At 36.1% G+C, this 21,018-nt stretch overlaps 1 protein-coding gene across 4 annotated transcripts; it reads right to left on the bottom strand.

Moving 5' to 3' along the window:
- IFI44 (interferon induced protein 44) lies at positions 431-19,727 on the bottom strand. 4 transcript variants are annotated; one of them, XR_001917826.1, is made up of 10 exons: positions 19,546-19,727; positions 18,859-19,310; positions 16,160-16,196; positions 15,048-15,243; positions 14,741-14,887; positions 8,055-8,226; positions 6,716-6,816; positions 4,339-4,513; positions 1,572-3,303; positions 431-925 (listed from the first exon to the last, which is right to left on the bottom strand). XR_001917826.1 is itself a non-coding variant. In XM_005678196.3 (10 exons), the coding sequence occupies exons 2-9, from the start codon at positions 19,298-19,300 to the stop codon at positions 1,607-1,609; spliced, it is 1,287 nt and encodes a 428-aa protein (XP_005678253.2). In that variant the 5' UTR covers positions 19,301-19,310; positions 19,546-19,727; the 3' UTR covers positions 431-925; positions 1,572-1,606. The 4 variants fall into 4 exon arrangements, 3 of the variants coding, with proteins under 3 accessions (XP_005678253.2, XP_017901153.1, XP_005678254.2); XM_005678196.3 differs by having other exon boundaries at positions 1,572-1,623; XM_018045664.1 differs by having other exon boundaries at positions 431-1,623.

The following is a 21,018-nucleotide window of genomic DNA, read 5'->3' as shown; positions in this document are numbered from 1 at the left end:
ATGGAGATGGACAATGCATAAAACAGTTAAGAAGAGGAAGTCACTCAGTGGAGCACTTGTTTCAGTGTTTGAGATCAAGTATGTCCAGATTAGGAAAAATATCCTAAGAAGTTTGGACATAATGCTGTGTAGGCAAAGGAATTCATCATAAATCTCTGAAAGAAGCATTGGTAGGGAACCAGGGCACATTGTCATGTTTTTGGAGCACTGTGCTATTTTAACTAATTTGCAGACTCTTCTTTCTTATGGAATAATATTAAATCAAATATAAATGTACATTGAAGGAACATGACTCTTGAAGCATAATGTTTCTTCTGTTCTACATGAATGTAATTTGCCTGCACAAATTAACTCATGTGTAAGTGGGTTCGAACCTCATTATCCAAAAGTAATGTCATTGGGAACAACATTGTTTTAAAGCAAAAGACAAAAGTTCCCATTGTATGTGTTTATTGATCACCATAGGCCTTGAGCATTATACATTCAAATTTCTATTTAAATATGCTAAAATAGGATATGTTAATAATACCTTAGTTTGCAAATATGCATAAACAATGTCTGATATAATGCCAGGAATAAAAAAATTCTAGCACAGAACACAGCATTTCCAAAAGCTGTCATATATTCAACACCAGGAGAAAATCATCTTCCATTCAATAATGAACACCTTTAACAAAATTATATGTTAAATTTTTTTTCTGCTCTGATGGTTTTCCTTTAAAAAAAACAAAATTAGATGCCTTAGTTTTTATTTGAGCTTCCAAATTCAACCTTCACCGTCTTCTCCATTTAGAGCATTGACCACTAGGGGGCAGAAATGACCCAATCATTTAGTTTGTTTCTGTTGACTGTTTCAGATTTTGAATCCGAGACGTATGCTCCTAAAGCAGTATGCTTCTAAAGCTAAAGGTGTATCTTCTTTAAACTGCATATCAAACAAACAAACAAAAAGAAAGAAAGAAATTCAATTTAAGTCTCTTTCATTTTTTATGAGTTACCAAGTCCAAATCTTATGCTTGTTTTCAACTACAATAAAGTTAAATTTACAATAGAGAGATTGATAGTTGATTATTGGTCTGTTGTAATATAAGACTAGCAATGTCCTTCCGTATCTGGGTTTATGTTTCTAAGTGCCTACACTAATGATTAATGTAGTTATGAATATCACCTAATTCACATATATTATTAGTTACATATATACATATTATACATTATACATATTAATGTAGTTACATATATTATCTAATTATGTATATGCATATATTATCTAATTACATATATTATCTAATGATTTAGTTACATATATTATCTAATTTAGTGTTTATGACATATCTATGTAAGATGGGAAATTAAAGATTTTTTAAAAGATTGCAAATTATGTGGCATAATAGGGATTTAGATCCAGTTCTGCATAATTCCAAAAGTTTTCTATGATATTAATTTTTTTCTGTGTTGGTATGGAATATACAATACATGCAGGAAAGTACATTAAATACAAATATTCAACTTAAAAATGATATAAAGCAAATATCCATTTCACCACCATTCTGATCGAAACAAAGGACACTTACAGCTCCTGCAGAAGCACCAGGTGGCTACTCACTCTTCACAAACCCCCTTCACCTTGGGAGGTAAAGAAATAAAATAGTCTACCTGTTTGTGTATGTTTTTGCCTGTCCAGACCAGTTCAACAAGCAGGGTTTCCAAAAGCGCGAGAGAATGAGAAACAAGACACAAAAATTCAGAGAAAAGCGAGGATCAGGGGACCAACACCGCTCCAAGGTGGTGCCGAAACCGAATCCAAGCCAGCTTTATTATGCCTTCAGCCGTGAATGAAAGAATATGCGGGGAGTTAAACTATAACTCATGTGGCCTTCAGGGACAAAGAAGAAAATGATCATTAACCATTGAGTAATTAAGAAACAGTAACCAATAACAAATCAGTAACTAAGACTGATTTTCTTATCTATAGATTTTTCACCAGATATGTAGAACATGTGATTCTGAGAAGCCAGTTGAGAAACAGTCTGGGGTTGCAGGATCATATCTTGTTTTCAAGATTATGAACTGTTCCCTCTGGACTTGTTCCAAGAGTCTCATGCCTTATAGCATCCAGTTTATCAATAATTACAAATTTATTTTGTGGCCCTTGCCAGGGCCTGCTTTTCTTTTATTCTTCCTGTCTCCTACACTTGCCTGTAAAAATATTTCCTTCTTTTTATTGCTGAGTAGTATTCCATTGTGTGGATATACCACATCTTTTTACTTATTCACCTGTCAAGAGGCTATGGATTGTTTCCAATAAGGTTGAGGATATGTAGACAGACACAGTGAGCTAGCAATTTCTCAGTTATACATCTTAGGGACGATTTTTATATGTGCCTCAAAAGATGTGTGTAAGAATCTTTGTAGTAGCATTATTCATAACAGTCCCAAATTGGAGATAATCCCCAGGCCTATGAATAGTATTAATAGAACAGACAATAAATTGCAGTACATTACATAGAGCCCCTCTCCACCTTAAAATATCATCACCATCTTCATTTTTATGACCATCATCATTTTTAAGATTATCATTCCTTTTGTTTTACTTAGAACTTCTATGAGATTTATATAAATCTATTCATCATGTATAGATTCATTCATATCTTTCTCCTTTTGGTCAATAGTATATTTTTAATATTTATTGATACTATTGTATATAGTTATAGCTCTTTAATTTTCATTGCTACATGAAATGAAATCTCTATGTAATATTAATTTGCTACATCCTTGAAGAAGTGTTCAGATATTCAAACAAAAATGGCTTTAGGTTAAAGAATACAACATTAATAGGGACCCAAAGAGAATCAAGCACTTTAGAAATAACATAAGAAGGCAAAAATTAAGACAATATAGGTGAAGTTCAGAAGATGTTGACAAGTTGTATTAGAATAATCTTTTCCAAAATCACACACACATACCACACACACACGTATGCACACACTCAAGTTAGACTTCAGTTTTACAAGAAGAAACTTTAATTTTTCACAGATACAGTACATAATTTTTAAAGAAATTGTTAGTCTTTTATATAATTAATGACTTAAATTGTGCTGTTCTTCTTTATAGGTATTATGATTTTGTATGTAATTTCATTCTAGATTTAGATAAAATATCCCCCTCAGGTTCAACTGCTTCCTTTTTTCCCGTGTTTTCTCATTTCACACTTTTCACTTTTCTATGATGAAATTAAAAGCTTTAATATGCAACGTGCTCACTTATTTTCTTTATTCACATTTGATCATTTCTTTCTTCTGATCTCTGAGTAAAGGAAAACAATATATTCTTAATGAGTTATCCAGGGAAAAGCACGGAGAAGGCAATGGCAACCCACTCCAGTACTCTTGCCTGGAAAATCCCATGGGTGGAGAAGCCTGGTAGGCTGCAGTCCATGGGGTCGCTAACAGTCAGACACGACTGAATGACTTCACTTTCACTTTTCACTTTCCTGCATTGGAGAAGGAAATGGCAACCCACTCCAGTATTCTTGCCTGGAGAATCCCAGGGATCAGGGAGCCTGGTGGGCTGCCATCTATAAGGTTGCACAGAGTCGTACACGACTGAAGCAACTTAGCAGCAGCAAGGAAAACCAACCAGTAGGAAGAAGAAATATTGGGCTACAGAAATATTGGGCTAAGCCAACCCTGACTTTGGGAGTGCATGCCCCACGAGGAAGAGAAGGAATGGAAAAACCAAGATGGTAGAGTCAGAACTGCAAGCGTAGTAATGTGACAGTTTCCCAGGGGTTTGCAAGCGAGAGAGCCAGAGATAATATGATACTCTGATTTCCCACAAACTGAAATAAGTTTTGAGTTTAGGTTAACACTCCTGCCTTATCTTTGATTGGAACAGTACAGCATGTATTATACACAGGTTGATAATAGGAAATACACATAATACTAAAATCTGAAGTCATAAACAGGAAAAGCACCCACCTCTACCCAGAACTGATTACACTGCATTAAGACAGGCTCTGATAAGGGAAAGCCATTGAAAAGTCAAGTCAAAAAACAGGCATAAGGATAAAGCTCCAAGGAAGGACCAATAATCAAAGATCCCATCTGATCAGAACAATGCTGAGTCAATCCCTTTCTGAGTCCCAAGCAGCAAAGCCCATTTTGACAAAAGAGAACAAGGATACTGCTTGGTCTGTTAAGACAGAGGTGAACCATTTCAAATTTTCATTTTAAAACAAGACAAGAAGGGGAAGAAATAGTGTAGGTCCAGTATATACCCAAACTGGAAGTAGCCACATAGTGGACACCTTGAAGCTTTCACACCATCAAACACACCTACCTGTTTTCTCAAGAGGCAAATTCTCTAAGAAGTCATCTGCAGCCCACAGCATCTCTTTCAGTGCAGAGAGGATCAGGACATCTATGACAGGCTCCAGTTCCCACTCTGAGGTATAATTACTAACCACAAAGATGTCAGAAAGAGCGAATCCAAGTTTTCTGTGAACTGCCTCTAGCTGCAATAGAGAATGCAAAGCCCAGAAATCTTAAAACAGTGCAAAATACAATTTTATGTTAATATAAATTATGAAAGTATGAACATAAAGTAAGAACTTGGCAATGGTTTGGCTGTTGGAGAATGTAGAGACAGAGATCTGGCCCCATAAAGGGGTTTCTTCAAGAACTTCACAAGTCAGGTTCTAATATCATTGCTAATTTTCACTTAGAATACACATAATAGACTCAGTATGAATTAGAAGTGAAAGGTACCTAATAGTTTCATACAAACTACACTGAAATTCAAGCATTTTAACACCTTATATTAAAATCTATCATTTCCTTTCATTTCTTTTTTAAATTTCTTTTCAATTTTTATTTATTTGTTTTTGACTGTGCTAGGTCTTTGCTGCTTTGCACAGACTTTCTCTAGTTGTAGCGAGTGGAGGTTAGCCTCTAGTTGAAATGTGCAGCCTTTTCATTGCAATGGCTTCTCTTGTTGCGGATCACAGGCACTAGGCACATGAGCTTCAGTAGTTGCAGCACGTGGGCTCAGCAGTTGCAGTGTGTGGGCTCTAGAGGGCGCAGGCTCCAGTAGTAGCAGCACTCAGGCTTAAGAGTTGCAGCACATGGGCTTGGTTGCTCCAGGACATGCGGGATCTTCCTGGACCAGGGATCAAACACGTGTTCCCTGCATTGGCAGGTGGCTTCTAATCCACTGTAGCACCAGGGAAGTTCCCTTTCAGATTCCTTTTAAAGGCTATTCTCAGGATAAGTCGGTTTTAAGACTAATTTAACGTTATGCTTAATTCAAGCTTAGCCTAGTTTATTTGCGTAACCATACTTCCTATGGCAATCCACTCCAGTACTCTTGCCTGGAAAATCCCATGGACCGAGGAGCCTGTAGGGTCGCAAAGAGTCGGAAACGACTGAGCGACATCACGTCCACGTTCACGTTCACGTTCACACTTCCTAGGTTCAAAATAGGACTCTGTCACCTCCTAGCACCGTCAGTAAACTAGCAATTGCTTTACTCTGTGTGCTTCCGTTTCCTTATCTGTCAAATGTGGTGATAACAGTGCCCATCTCATAAAGCTGTTACGGAGTATTGAATAAGAAAATACATCACATATTTAGTGCTCAATGGCCTTCCCTGTTGGTTCAGTGGTAAAGAATCTGTCTATAATGCAGGAGACCCGGATTCAATCCCTGGGTCAGGAAGATCCCCTGAAGGGCATGGCAACCAACTCCAGTATTCTTGCCTGGAGAATCCCCATGGACAGAGGAGCCTAGCAGTCTACCGTCCATGGGGTCACAGAGTCAGACATGACTGAAGCCACTAAGTAGCAGCAGTTCTCAACAAATATTTACTATCTTCATTTCCTCCCAACTATGGTTCCCACCTCCAGGTTCCCTCGACTCCAACCTATTCTGCACATAGGTAGCAGATTTTTATTGGCTTAACTTTGGTCATACCATTGCTCTTTCAAAAAAATTGCTGTAATTCCATATAATGCACCTAATTAATAGAATCATCTCATGCAAATGTAACTTCCTCTCTCTATCACTCTGAGGATTCAGCCCTCCCCTAAACTAAACAGTGCCATGCTTCCCACACACACTACCTTTTCCCTTATTGATGCATTGGCTTATTCAGGGCCTCAGTTTTTCCCCTTTTGGTCCCTTCACTTCCTGAAATGCTCCTCCTCAGTACCACCCCAGTAATGAAATCACCCCCCTCCCCTTTAAAGTATTATCTTCCCTCCTCTAAATTTTCAAAACATTTTATTTTTAATCATTTCTGTTTATCACACTCAATCATATCACATTCTTTAGTCAATTTCTTCTTATCCTACCACCTCCCCCAGTTTCTTTACCTCTTTCTACAAAATTATAAGCTTTTTAGTGCAGGGAAATTATTTTTGTTATCTGTGTATTTGATTGGAGACTCTCATATTTGCCTGATCATCAAGGCAATTGATATAAGTTGAATAGAACCTAACTGAATTAAATTGGAGTGAATGGAAATATCTGTGTCAGTGTAAAGATAAATAAATATTTAATTTTTAAAAATTGGAAAATGAACCTGAGTTATCCCAAGAAATTGTTTTAATTCTTCTTAAACTCAACAGGTGTTTGTTTTTATTTTTATACACAGTAATATGTGATTAGAGTGACATAATACCCCAGAAAATATGTTTACAAATGGCATCACCCATTACCTTAAGTTTCACAGGCACACATTTGTATATGTCTATGAGGTCACCTTTTGTAATCAGATCCAAGGTATCCACATGAGTGAGCAACACCACATGGACCACATCTATGCCAAAAAGATTCATATTATTTTCATTATTAAAGACAACACCAATATTTTTCATTTAATCAGCTATCAGTTATGCAATATGCTATCTATGGAGCAATTTCAGAGACTTGAGAAGGTTCCGTATCACCCACAAAAAATGTCCCCCTTAACTACTCATTCATACTTGTAATTCGTCTAACAGAAGAAATATCCTTCATTGCCTCCTAGGGGAAAAAACAAGACTTCAAAAGAAACCACCTCTTGGAAGAGGTAACTAAAATACACTATAGCATTATTGATTGATTTCACATCCTATCCAAACATTTGTGTTTTTATAGAGATTAGAGAAAACCAAAAGAACTCTAACACACAAGATGGGGGAAAAGACGCCTCAAGAAGGAGAAGGAATTTTAGCAATCACCTTCCTGCACACCACCCTTGAAAGCTTTTAAATTTCAGTGAGCAAATAAATCAATCATTCTCTGCTTCTAACTTAATCAAAGTTGTGACAAATTGGCTCATCTGCAAACAGAATGGAAAACAGAGCCTAGAAAAACCATTAAGGCACTCTAATTCCCTAATCCTATTTACCTTCTCCGAAGCCTTGATGCTACCTCTCCCTACTCAACATCTTACTTTCCTACATCTTTTTCTTACTGAAATGTTCTTTTCTACTTTCTAACCCTTTAAGAAACAAGGGAGAATTTAGGATTCTTGGTAAATAAACACATGCTAGAATGCCGAGGTAGCAGGCAGTGAGGATTATAGTAATCTCTTCATCTATATTGATTTGTTTAATCTTTGTAATAAATCTCTGAGGTAGGCTCTATGATTATACTACAATTTTATAGATCAGAAAATTGAGGCACAAAGTCACTCAGCTTGTGAATGATTAATTTGATGGAATCACACTGATTAGCCAGGGGAATATTCACCTATGAGGGCTTCCCAGGTGGCGCTAGTAGTAAAGAACCTGCCTGCCGCTGAAGGAGACATAAGAGACGTGGGTTCAACTCCTGGGTTGAGAAGATCCCCTGGAGGAGATGACAACCCACTCCAGTATTCTTGCCTGGAGAATCCCATGAACAGAGGGACTTGGTGGGCTACAGTCCATAGAGACTCCAGGAGTCAGACACAACTGAAGCCACTTAGCACACACACATTCACATATGCAATTTCTTAAGTTCTTCATCCTGTCCCCAAACCACCCAACAATATATTCATTTGCCTTAGAAGTAAAGTGGAAAGAGACTCACCAGACTTAATCAACTCCCTTTGAATTTTTTTGATCTTTTCCACCATCTCATGGGAGAGCTCTCCAACAGAGTTGGCATTGAACACAAATGCCACACAATGGATTCTGTCCTTCAGCAATGGGCAGCCTGTATGGTTACCAATGCCTTTTGGCCTTAGTTTCAAGGAATTAAACTGTTAAGTAAAGATAGAGCAACATATTAATTCAATGAATATTTATAAGCACACACTCTGCACCAAGCACAGTTAGAGTGACTGAAACTGAACAAAACAGGCATGTCTCTAACACTAAAGGGCTAACAATCTGGTAGGGAAGACAGTTGTTATGCAATTAGATGGCTGTCCTTTCATATGTTCAGGTAAAGCTTCTGTGAGGAAAGGTCATATATTCAGAAAGCTAAAATGTTGGGGGAGAGTTAGTCTGATAAGGGGAATAATGAGATGGTAGAAAGCATTCAAGATAGAAGAAGCAATGTGGATAAAGGTGGAAGTGAAAGCATTCAGAAAGAAATCTGGTACCGGCAGAATACAAGGGGGAAAGTGATTAAAAATAGGATGTGTTTACTCTTGAACTAGCAATTCCTATGCTGGGAATCTGTCCCACATATATACTGGCAAAATACAAAATGATATATATACAAGGCAATTAACTTCAGGACTATTTGTAGTGCCAAAAATCTGATTCATCAGTGACATATAGTATTTTATCACCTCTCTAAGAAAGGAGAAACCACAAATAAACTACAAATTTTTATATGGGTACTTATAAGAAAAGAGGAGGAATGTATTTTATGAGTCAGAGAAGAGATGGATTCTTTGAGTACATCTTCTTTTCTAGATTTGACCTTGTATAGATGATAAATATAAATATAAAACTAAATTTTAAAAGCTATCCTTAACTTTAAACAAACAACCTTTTACATCCAGTGGAATCATAACCACACAGAGATAAATAATTTGACTTGAAAGCATAGTCATTTATATATTTCTGTTACATATTTCCTAAATTGAATATAAAAATCTGCTAAAAGACTAAATTGTTTCCAGCTTTGATTGTATTTATATTATGTTGGTATTAAATATGATCATGATTAGACTGTTCATAGTAGTAATAGAAATTTTGCTCTGAGACCACAGTGAATATTATGTGCAATAAAGCAAATGAGTGGTGATATGATATTCTGCCACTTCTGATGCACTTGAGAATAGGGATTCTCTGCTTGGGAGAAATGAGATACAAATGTAAGATTGCTGTTCAGTGGCTAAGTCATATACTGCAGCACACCAGGCTTTCTTGTCCTTCACTATTTCCCCGAGTTTGCTCAAACTCATGTCCATTGAGTCAGTGATGCCATCCAACCATCTCATCCTCTGTCACCCGCCCTTCTCCTACCCTCAATTTTCCCAGTATCAGAGTCTTTTCCAATGAATAGGCCCTTCACATTAGATGGTCAAAGTTTTAGCACTTCAGCTTCAGCATCAGCCCTCCCAGTGAATATTCAGAATTAATTTCCTTTAGGATTATGTGAGATAGAAAAGATTAAGTAAAAGTTCTCTAGCCCTGAATTTGAATGGAAATTTTCTTCATGAATTCATAATATATTTTATCATAAGTACATATATTATATATGTGTATGTGTATGTGCGTGTGTGTGTATATATCTTAGCCCTGTCTACAGAAAAGGGCAAGAACCAGTAGCCAACTAAGAAGCAATCAACAGTTCTAATGACCCAAGCAAAGACTCCTTAGAGAAATCATTGATTTAAAATCTAGAACTGGAAATATATACAATGTGGTTTGAATATCTAGCATATCATAAATAAGAAATATAGAAGATTTTTCAGGTTTCTGTCAAAAAAAAACCCACTCAGTATCCAAAATGTAGAGGCTTCCACTTGTCAAAAATGGTACATTTGGCATCAAAATGGAGAAAAACATAATAAATAGAAGCACATCAAGTATGTTCAATTCATGAGTTCATATGGATAGTAAAATAATAAATGGTAATTGTTGGCAGATACAAAGAGCTAACTTATTGTTTCAAAAGTTTGTAAAAAAGAGAATAAATGGAGCATGCATTTCTACCTTTCCTATATAAGCTCTACCACTAAATAACCTGGTAATAGAAGAGGGGAAGTTCCTCTTTCGTATGTGAAATGAAGGAGTGATAGAAAGAGAATACCACTGTTTTCACACTTCAGTAAAGGGTCTAGACATTGGACACTGATGAATATGTATATTAGAAAAATGAGAAAACCCAAAGTTGTATGCCTCTTCATGAAAGAACACAACACCACCTATGAAGTAGAAGCTGAATTTAAACATGCCCCAGGCATAGTTTTGGAATTTTTTCCATGGTTTTAGAAACCCACATCAATTGAAACAAACAGCAAAGTTCAGACTATAGGTTAGTCTAGAGAACAAACAACCAGATTTCTCAAAAAATTAATTTCAAAGAAGAACACCAGAAGATATAGAGGCAGAACATACAGACTAAAAGAGGCTGGAGAGATTTATTTGAATAATGTTTCTAAGAAACTGTTAAAAAAAAAAGATGCATGATAAAGAGAAATGGGTAATAGTTTGCCAATTAAGAACAAGTATAACTTTTAGATGTGATAAGCATATTATGGCTATATTTAATAAAAGACACATATGTGCCATGAGTGTATATATATATATATATATATATATGTATGTATGTATATATACATACATATATAAAACATTTGACATGTTAAATATAAATTAAATATATATATTAATAATAAATTTAAAATAGATATATATATATTCAAATAAAAGTGAAAATGTTAGTCTCTCAGTCATGTCCAACTCTTGGGAGCCCCATGGACTGTAGCCTGCTAGGCTCCTCTGTGCATGGAATTCTCCAGGCATGAATACTGGGAAGAGTAGCCATTCCCTCCTCCAGGAGGTCTTTCTCACCCAGAGATCAAACCTGGGTCTCCTGCATTGCAGGCAGATTCTTTACCATCTGAGCCACCAGGAAGACTAGAGATCTCTTCAAGAAAATTGGACTGATCAAGGGAACAATTCATGCAAGGATGGACGTGATAAAAGACAGAAATGGTAGTACCTAAAAGAAGCAGAAGAGATTAAGAAGATGTGGGAAGAGTTCACAGAAGAACTCTACCAAAAGGTCGTCATGACCCAGATAATCCGACAGTGTGGTCATTCACCTAGAGTCAGACATTCTGGAGTGTGCAGTCAAGTAGGCCTTAGGGAACATTACTATGGACAAAGCTAGTGGAGGGGATGGAATTCCAGCTGTTATTTCAAATCCTAAAAGATGCTGCTGCTAAAGTGTGACATTCAATATGTCAGCAAAATTGGAAAACTCAGCAGCAGCCACAGGACTGGAAAAGGTCAGTTTTCATTCCACTTCTGAAGAAAGGCAATGCCAAAAAATGTTCAGATTCCTGTACAGTTGCACTTATTTCACGTGTTAGCAAGGTAATGCTCAAAATCCTTCAAGCTAGGCTTCAGCAGTAAGTGAACCAGATACACAAGCTAGATTAGAAAAGGCAGAGGAACCAGGAATCAAATTGCCAACATACATTAAATCATAGAGAAAGCAAGGGAATTCCAGAAAAATATCTACTTCTGTGTCACTGATTATGCTAAAGCCTTTGACTGTGTGGATCACAACAAACTGTGGAAAATTCTTAAAGAGATGGGAATACCAGACCACCTTACCTGTCTCCTGAGTAACCTGTATGCATGTCAGACATTGAACAACAGGCTGATTCAAAATTGGGAAACAAGAACATAAAGGCTGTATATTGTCACCCTGCTTATTTAACTTCTATGCTGAGTACATCACACAAATGCCACACTAGATGAATCACAAAGATAGAATCAAAATTGCCAGGAGAAATATCAACAACCTCAGATATGCAGATGACAACACTCTAATGGCAGAAAGTAAAGAGGAACTAAAGAGCTTCTTGATGAGGATGAAAGAGGAGAGTGAAAAAGCTGGCTTAAAACTCAACATTCAAAAAACTAAGATCATGGCATTCGGTCCCATCACTTAATAACAAATAGAAGGGGGTGGGGAGGAATAGAAGCAGTTACATATTTTTCTTTCCTTTGGCTCCAGATCACTGTGGACAGTGACTGCAGCCATGAAATTAAAAGACACTTGCTTCTTATAAGGAAAACTATGACAAACCTAGACAGCATATTAAAAAGGAAAAACATTACTTTGTTGACAAAGATTCATATAGTCAAAGCCATGGTTTTTCCCGTAGTCATGTATGCATGTAAGAGTTGGACAATAAAGAAGGTGGAATGCCGAAGAATTGATGCTTTCAAGTTGTGGTGCTGGAGAAGACTCCTGAGAGTGCCTTGGACTGCAAGGAGATCAAACCAGTCAATCCTAAAGGAAATAAATCCTGAATATTTATATGGAAGGACCAATGTTGAAGCTGAAGCTCCAATAATTTGGCTACCTGATGCAAAGAACTGATTCATTGGAAAAGACTTTGATGCTGGGAAAGATTGAGGGCAGGAGGAGATGGGGACAACAGAGGATGAGATGGTTGGATGGCATCACTGACTCGATGGACATGAGTTTGAGCAAACTCCAGGGGATAGTGAAGGACAAGGAAGCCTGGTGTGTTACAATCCATGAGGTCCCAGAGGGTCAGACACAACTTATCAAATGAACAACAACAATAGCAACATATATTTAAAGGCATATTCATTTATGGGTGAAATGTTATGGTGTCTCATATATTCTTCCAAATAATATAGGAGAGAAGAATGTGGGTAGACATAGATGAATCAAGTTTGGCTATAAATAAAAAATTTTGAAGCAATGTAAAGGAAAAATTTGTTAACTAGTTTTGTCCACTTTTACATAGGTTTAAAATTCTCTATAACAAATATTTCTTTTAAAGAACATTTTAAAATAAACTTAGCTACCTCTATAAGATAACCTGACACTAAGCAATGAAAGAATCTTGCATGAATTTAAAAATTAAGTATTTTCTGTTTCTGGATAAAAATACTGGATGTGCAAAGATGTATATCGACATGCAATATAAAGTTTTCACATCATCCCAATCAAAGCACCAACAAATCAAACACAGAAACAACAAAATAAAGCACAAACAAGTTCATTTGAAAAATTGTATGTATGAAATAGTCAAAAATCTGTGAGAAGTGAATAATGAATGATGTATCCAGTGAGTGATCAAGACACAATTTATTGCCATGGAAATTAAAACAATTAGACAATATAGTAACAATATCACAATGGAATTGAAATATATATTAATAAGACAAACTATGGAATAAAAATTAATATATATATTTAGAATGAAAAATACACAAAAACATTCAATGAAAGATGTTGGCACATTTGACTATTCATTTGGAACAAGACGAATTGATAATTAACTTAATTATATAAATGTTTATTAAAAGGAATAGGAACTTTGTTTTTTTTAAAGGCCGACTGAAGTAGTTCTTCTCTTTAATCCTTTCCTTTTTCTTGCCTGGAATATTGAGAGTACTTAGCATGATCATCTTGAGAACACAAAGATTAAAACCACATGTCTTAGTCATCCTGGCCTGCTGTCACAGGTTAGAGAGAAAAACTTCTATTTCTCATAGTTCTGGAAGCTAGTAAATCCAAGATCAAAATGCTAGTAGATTTGGTGTGTGGCGAGAGCCACCTTCTTGCAGTGTCCTCATATGGCTTCTAGAGAGGTCATCTCTTGTGTCCTTTCTTGCTGCTGCTGCTGCTAAGTCATTTCAGTCGTGTCCGACTCTGTGTGACCCCATAGACAGCAGCCCACCAGGCTCCCCTGTCCCTGAGATTCTCCAGGCAAGAATACTGGAGTGGGTTGCCATTTCCTTCTCCAATGTAGGAAAGTAAAAAGTGAAAGGGAAATCGCTCAGTCTTGTCCGACTCTTAGCCAAGGATACTAATTGCATTTACGAGGGCTTCACTGTCATTATCTAATCACCTCCAAAATTCTCTACCCTCAAACCTCAGCACATTATGGATTAAGCCTTCAACATATGAATGCAGGGTTGGGAGGGCAAACATTATGCCTTATGCTGAGGGTTCTCAGAAATGAAAGTCAGAAGCACTCTTGAAATTAATAACCTGCCACACTGCCTACCTTCAGACTTCCTGTTACATAAGAAAAATCACCCATGTGAGTATATTTATGTAGTTAGATTTCTGTTTCACATAACCAAAGCAAGTGAACATAAAATAGCATTCATTGTTATAACAGCTATGACAGAAGAATCCTTTGGATGCTTGGTGTGCTAAGCCACTTCAGTTGTGTCTGACTTTTCATGACCAAATGGACTGTATCCTCTGTCCATGGGATTCTCCAGACAAGAATACTGGAGTGGGTTGCTGTGCCCTTCTCCAATGAATCTTCCTGACCCACGGATAGAATCCAGGTCTCTTGAGTTTCCTGCATTAGCAGGCGAGTTCTTTACCATTAGCACCACCTGGTAAGCCCCTTGGATGTTTTAATTCTTTATAAAATAAAATATCAAAAAGCAGAAAAGGATCATGAACAAGTATAGTTTAACACAGTAAATCCCAATGCACTAGAGTTTGATATTGTCAATTGTGAGCAAAAATAAACATTTTAAGTATCAATTATACATTCTCAATAATTAGCTAAGTCATACCTGGTATCTGTCAGGAAAATGGCCTTCTAAGATATAGGGTATGTCATCCATGTCCAGGCCTTCTTTCTCACTCAGCCCCATTGAGTCACACAGAATAAATGGCAGAGTGTTGTTATCCTTCCCATCCTTAATGAAATATGCTCTGTACTGCAAAGGGAAAAAAGCAGCTTTAAGAACTCATTAAAAAAAAAAAACACTGTAAATTGAAATGAACTCTATGTGTAATGAAATTGATCAGCAAAAGACATTTCAAATCTAGTTAACTTGAATGAAGAAGCAAAAGCTGAGTGATCTAGCATGGACTTACCTTTTCAGATGTCCCAGTTGGATTAGAACCCACCAAAGCCTGGTTCGTTACATGGCCTCGGAAAATAGACCTCACTGAGTTGAAAAAGCTAGACTTCCCAGCTCCAACTGGACCCAGAAGCAGAATGCGAATTTTGTGAACCAGGCCTCCATATGGTATATAACTTCTGATAGCACACAATAAGCTCTCCTTGAGCCTGTTTAGATAAGACAAGTTTAAAAGTTGACTAAGGTTAAATCATAAGACCCTACCATAAATTTTCCTAGAATTCAGTCTCTTTTCTTCTGTGTTATTATTTATTTCTAACTAGCAACTTGTATAAAAAGACATGAAACTATCTTATCTCAAATCCTATTGTAAAAGAAGTAAAAGTAAAAATAACAGTTTTAACTAAAACCAATCAGACATAAAGGCTTTTGAACTTAAGTATATATAAATCTTGGAATAAACAGCAATTATGCTAAACAAGATAAATTATCAATAATAGACTTCAAAAACCACAAAACAATATGTGACTTTTGAAGTTTATAGAAGTAGATGGTTTCTAACATGTTCTTGAAGTTCATCATAACTATTCCTGCCCTGCCAACCACCCCTGCCCTGAAATAGTTAAAACTATAGCTCTAAGAATTCTAAGCAAAAATATAGACATTCAGCCAAATAATAATTTCCCTTAAAGTATATAAATGCCTTTCATCCACTCAGTGCTCTTTTTGCTTTAACATTGAAATTATGAAATATTTTATGATTATAGTTTGTTCTTCATGACACACAATTTATATGCTATAATTTACACTATCAATTTTATTGACAGACAGTATAGTAGAATAGGGTTTTCCAGGTGGTGCTAGTGGTAAAGAACCCACCTGCCAATGCAGGAGACATAAGAGACACAGGTTCAACCCCTGAATCAGGAAGATCCTCTGGAGGAGGGCATGGCCAACTCACTCCAGTATTCTTGCCTGGAGAATCCCATGGACAGAGGAGCCTGGTGGGCTACAGTCCATAGGGTCGCAAAGAGTTGGACATGACTGAAGGGACTTAGAGGAAAGGATAGTAGAATAATTCTCAGATAATGAACAGAATAATAGAAAGTTAAAACATTGACTTACACAGTAATTCCATTCATCCTCCTTTCGTCCAATAAATCTAGAGAAATAATCAAGGAATAATGAAGATTACAGGTTGTTGAACGATTGGAACTGAATGAATGTTAATGAAGTCACTAGAAAAAAATGCAAAAATTGCCTTTCTGCGGAACTGTACAGTATGGTAAAAAGCAAGTAGAAAATTACAGGAAATCTCCTGAATGTATTTCATTTGAAGAGTCCAGAGCTGGTGGGCACTGCAAGATCTTTTCTCACCAAATTATTTAGCAATAGTGTGTGACCCACTCCAACAAGAGAGATATGAGCTGGGGCCTCTCTGAATCAGAGTAGCAAGGCCTAGAGGCATAGACAGGCCAGGGAAAGACTCGAAATACTCTAAAATGTCTTCTCCATAAATCCAATAGATCTGAAGGGGATAATGTACAAAGACACACAAATAAAAAACTACAGGCACCAGATTTTCTCTAACACCTACTATCAACGGTTGGGCCTCTTAGAACTTCCAATCCAGTTGATTTTCTTCTTGGTGTAAAAAGGAACGTAGTACTTGTGCATCAACAATGAGAGCACAATAAAGGATTCAAGGGCAGACTTGCATCTTCACTGAACCAGTGGGACTCAGGCTCAGCATTCTTTTGTTTCTTGGAAAGAGTTACTCTTTTTTGGTGGATTTAAAACTGAAAGGATTAGATGTAGTGATGCTGGTAACTCTAAATAACAAAAGAATAATACTGTGTGAAACATTTATAGATATAGCTAAATGCATGGTTATAAAGCAATACTCTTTAAATTACCAAAGGTAGCAATAATGAAGACTGTGTTCAATGACTACAATATTAAAAAAAAACTAGAAAAGAATGAGGGTAAACAAAGAGAAGGGCAACCTCTTAGGATTTCACAAAGCACTTTTTAGATAGCTTTAACATCCAAAAGGAAATAAAAATCACAATTGTAAATGTATAGCCTATAAGAATACAAATACTTAATATCAACTTGGGATGTGTATATTTCATGAATAACTAGAAAGAAGGAAAGAAACAGAAAATAGAAACAAAAGAATAAAGGGGAACAAATCTTAGAAATATAAGAATATAACAAAAATTAAAAGGAAAATTTCCATAAATTGAAAAAGAATAAATTAATATAGTAATTAATGTAACATATGAAATAAATTACTAACTAGTCTAATCAAAAAAAGCTAAATTCACAAAATGTCACACCACAAGTTGCATACCAGAATGGCTACAAATTGTAAAATTAGTAATAAAAGATTTGGGGAAAGTTTTAGAGAGACAGAAAGTCTCATACACTGCTTGTGGTAATGAAAACGGGTATGACAATGTGGGAAAACTTTGTCAGTGTCTACTGAATATGCACATACCTGATGACCAATTTCATACTTATATTCTTCAAAAAAATTATATATATACATGAACAAAAAGACATATACAAGAACATTTATAGCAATATTATTTGTACTAGGCCCAGACTGGAAAACCCAAATGGTCACCAAAAGTGACTTGATCTTCTTTACAGTGTGATGGAATCGCTACAATGAATATTATAGGAAAATAAAAAGGAAAAAATTACTACTATATATAATACTATGGATGTATCATTAGGGAGGTAGAAGTTAAAACAACTGACCTAGGATACATTCACTCTCTTTACCAGGGAAAGAAAAAAAGTAACTAGGTCTAATTTTCTTATAAATATGCTAGTAGTCTTATCTCCTGGGAAATAAACTAGTGATATTTGCTACAAGGATGGTATTTTTCTCTTGAATATCTTTAACAGTATGTTCCTGGCTAAGAATTATGTGCTAAGTTACTTCAGTCATGTTAAATTCTTTGTGACCCCATGGACTATAGCCCGCCTGGCTTCTCTATCCATCGGAATACTGGAATGGGTTGCCATTTCCTTTTCCAGAGGATCTTCCTGACCTAGGAATCCAACCCAAGTCTCCTTCATCCCCTGTATTAGCAGGCAGATTCTTTATCACTGAGCCACCTGGAAGCCATTTCTAATTACAAATTGATATATTGACATGTAACTAGCTAAAGATTAAAAGGCAGCATAGTATTATTTTAGAGTCCGGAGCAGTATCTGGCCCATAAACAAGCATGTCTACAACACTTTTGTGGGTAGCACAGACAACTGAAGCTTTTGGAAGGTATCTATCCAAATGCAAATGTACATAATTCTTAAACAGCAACTCCACTGTTGGAACGTTACCATAAAGAAGTATTTTTGTGTACTTATACGCATACAGATAATACAGGAGCATTGGTTGTAACAGTAAATATAAGAAACAATTTATGTCTTTAGTAGAACAATGGGCAAACTAACTTTGGTCTTTTGATATGATTGATATAATAGGAGACTGCAGCAGAAAGCATCGAGTACCAGCCAAGAGAAGTTCAAGCTCTGGTTTCTTTCTAACAGTCTCACAATCTTCAAGTTTGCTTTCTGTTCTCTCTCTCTCACTTCCACAATATCTCCTCCTCCCTACCCCTTCCCCACACTCCAGAGAGCTCTGAATATGCGACTTTTGACCATGTTTGTGTTGTAGAAAACAATTTGGGGCCAGTTTTCAGTCTGGACTTCCTGATGATAGGGACAAGTATAAAAAATTATTGTTCCTTACATGAATGGGTCAGCTAGAACCCTCCAAATGTGAAGGGTTATCCGGTTAAACCTACCTTCACATCGAAAAACTTCACAGTCCTGGAAGGAAATATAATTTTGAAGTAGTCCAAGTGTTTTCTTTGCCTTTACACTAAAATACATGGTTTTTTCCTTTAGATGCATACTGACTTCAAGATTTCCACCAGGATCTTTATCAAATGACATAAGTAGTTTAAATGGTCCTACTTTGCATTCTGTAGTTGTAGTCTCTTGAAAGACAAAAACAGTGATTAAATAGTTTCCTTCCCCATAGTTCTTGTGCATATATGCCGCAACAATCCGATCTTTACTGTAAATCACTGTTAGAGTAGGTCCTTGTCTAGAGCATATCTGAAGCAAACTATTAGTAGAGAATCCATGGACACTGGCCTTATAGAGAAGGCTAAACTGCTTTTCTCCAAAGTAATTTTGCAGCTTTTTTTCTTGCATCCATGTCAAATGAGTTGCCACTGCCATGCTTCTCAATCTGGTGGAAAATCAAATACATTTTCCATTAAGTATTGAAATTTTTGCACTGCCAAAAATTTGCATTAATGCTTCTTATTTACTTTGCGTTACAAATGAAATATGTAAACAGAGGGTGAATAAATAGCAAGAAAAGTCATTAGCTAGTTTTTCATTCTAAATGATTTCTTTTTTAATTAAAAAAAAAAAAAAGACAACTGTTTGCAAGAGGCTAGGAAAAGTGGAAAGCCATTTACCTGTTTGGAGGATCTCTTCAAGGGCTGAAGCTGAGGGTAGCTGCTTTGTCTGACAGCTAGGCAGGCACAAAGTGAGACCAAAAACCTTCTCAGCAACCTTGAGGCTTTGGAGAAGCAGCGAAAAGGAAACTGAAACTTAGTGAGGTCCAGCCCAGTTGGCTCTGTGCTCACTTCCTCTAGTAAGTAAGCATAAAGGGATCCAGTTAATTTTAGATAGTAAAGTCATATAAAAATTATATTAGAAAAATCAAGGAATTGAAGTCAGAAGGAAGAAAGCCTAATAGCTCACTACTTTTTTTAATGATTTAAAAAAAATTTTAAGGACAATTCAGTTTCTAAGCATGGACCCACAAAAAAATCAATGTCTATTCTACCTCCAGCATGCATCTCAAATTTGTTCATTTCTCTTCATCTCTGCTATCAATATATTCTAAACCAACAAATGCAGATTGTTTAAACAGTTTCCTAACTGGTCCCTCTACTTTTCTGTTTGCCTCCTCTCCAATACTGTCTCTTCAATGGAACCAGTCATTTGTAAAATATTTACTGAATAATGTAAACTTCACACTAAAACCCCTTCTCTGATTCCACATTGCTGGGGGTCAGAAACTTGTGTCCTATAGGCGGAACACAACCTGCAGATTTGTTTCATAGGGACAACACAATTCCTTTTCCTTCTTCCATTGTTTTTTGTTTTTGTTTTTTTTCCCTTGGTGGGAATGGGGTGTAGGGGTAGATTTTAAGTTTGAATGTTTTTATATCATCCTATTTCCAATTGTCCTCATAAATCCACTAATCCTAGTTCTGAAAATCTGTAATTGTTTGCCTGGCCTAAAGAGGAATTTAAGTTTTTTATTCTATTTTTAAAAGCACATAAAATAAAAATATTTTAGGTAGCTTTTACATATTACTTACTTAGCTAAAAAAGTACCAGAAGCTATCATATACTTATTATTTATAAGGCACTATCCATGTTAACTCATTTATTCATTTCAATAATCTTGTGGGGAAAATACCAATCTTGCCTCCAGTTTTCAGATAAATAAACTATTGGAGTTCAATAACTTGCCAAAATTCACTCTGCTGCTGAATTTTAGAGCCAAGATTTGAACCATAATCTAAGTGAAAGCAGAGTGATAGGGGTTTCACAGGTACATACATTTGTCAAAACCAGTCAAATTATATACTTCCAACAGGTACAATTTTATGTATCTCAATTATATTTTATTATAGCTGCTAAAAATGTCAACAAGTTCCAAACAATATATTATCCTGTTTTCCCCTGTATAGTAAAAAAGTTTGTAATACAGTTAAACCGCCTGGCCACAGTTTAAGGGCAATGACATACATAAATACACTTAAATAATTCATTAACATGAAAATAAAAGTAAGAAAGATGCTCTTTTGCAAAAGCCATTAATTATCTGTTAACTCCAGAGTCTCTAGCTATGCAAGGCAAGATTCCTATTTGTG

The sequence above is a fragment of the Capra hircus genome, chromosome 3 (assembly GCF_001704415.2).
Source record: "Capra hircus breed San Clemente chromosome 3, ASM170441v1, whole genome shotgun sequence".
Taxonomy (NCBI): domain Eukaryota; kingdom Metazoa; phylum Chordata; class Mammalia; order Artiodactyla; family Bovidae; genus Capra; species Capra hircus.
Note: the sequence above shows the minus strand (reverse complement) of the source record. Positions and strands in the feature narration are given on the sequence as shown.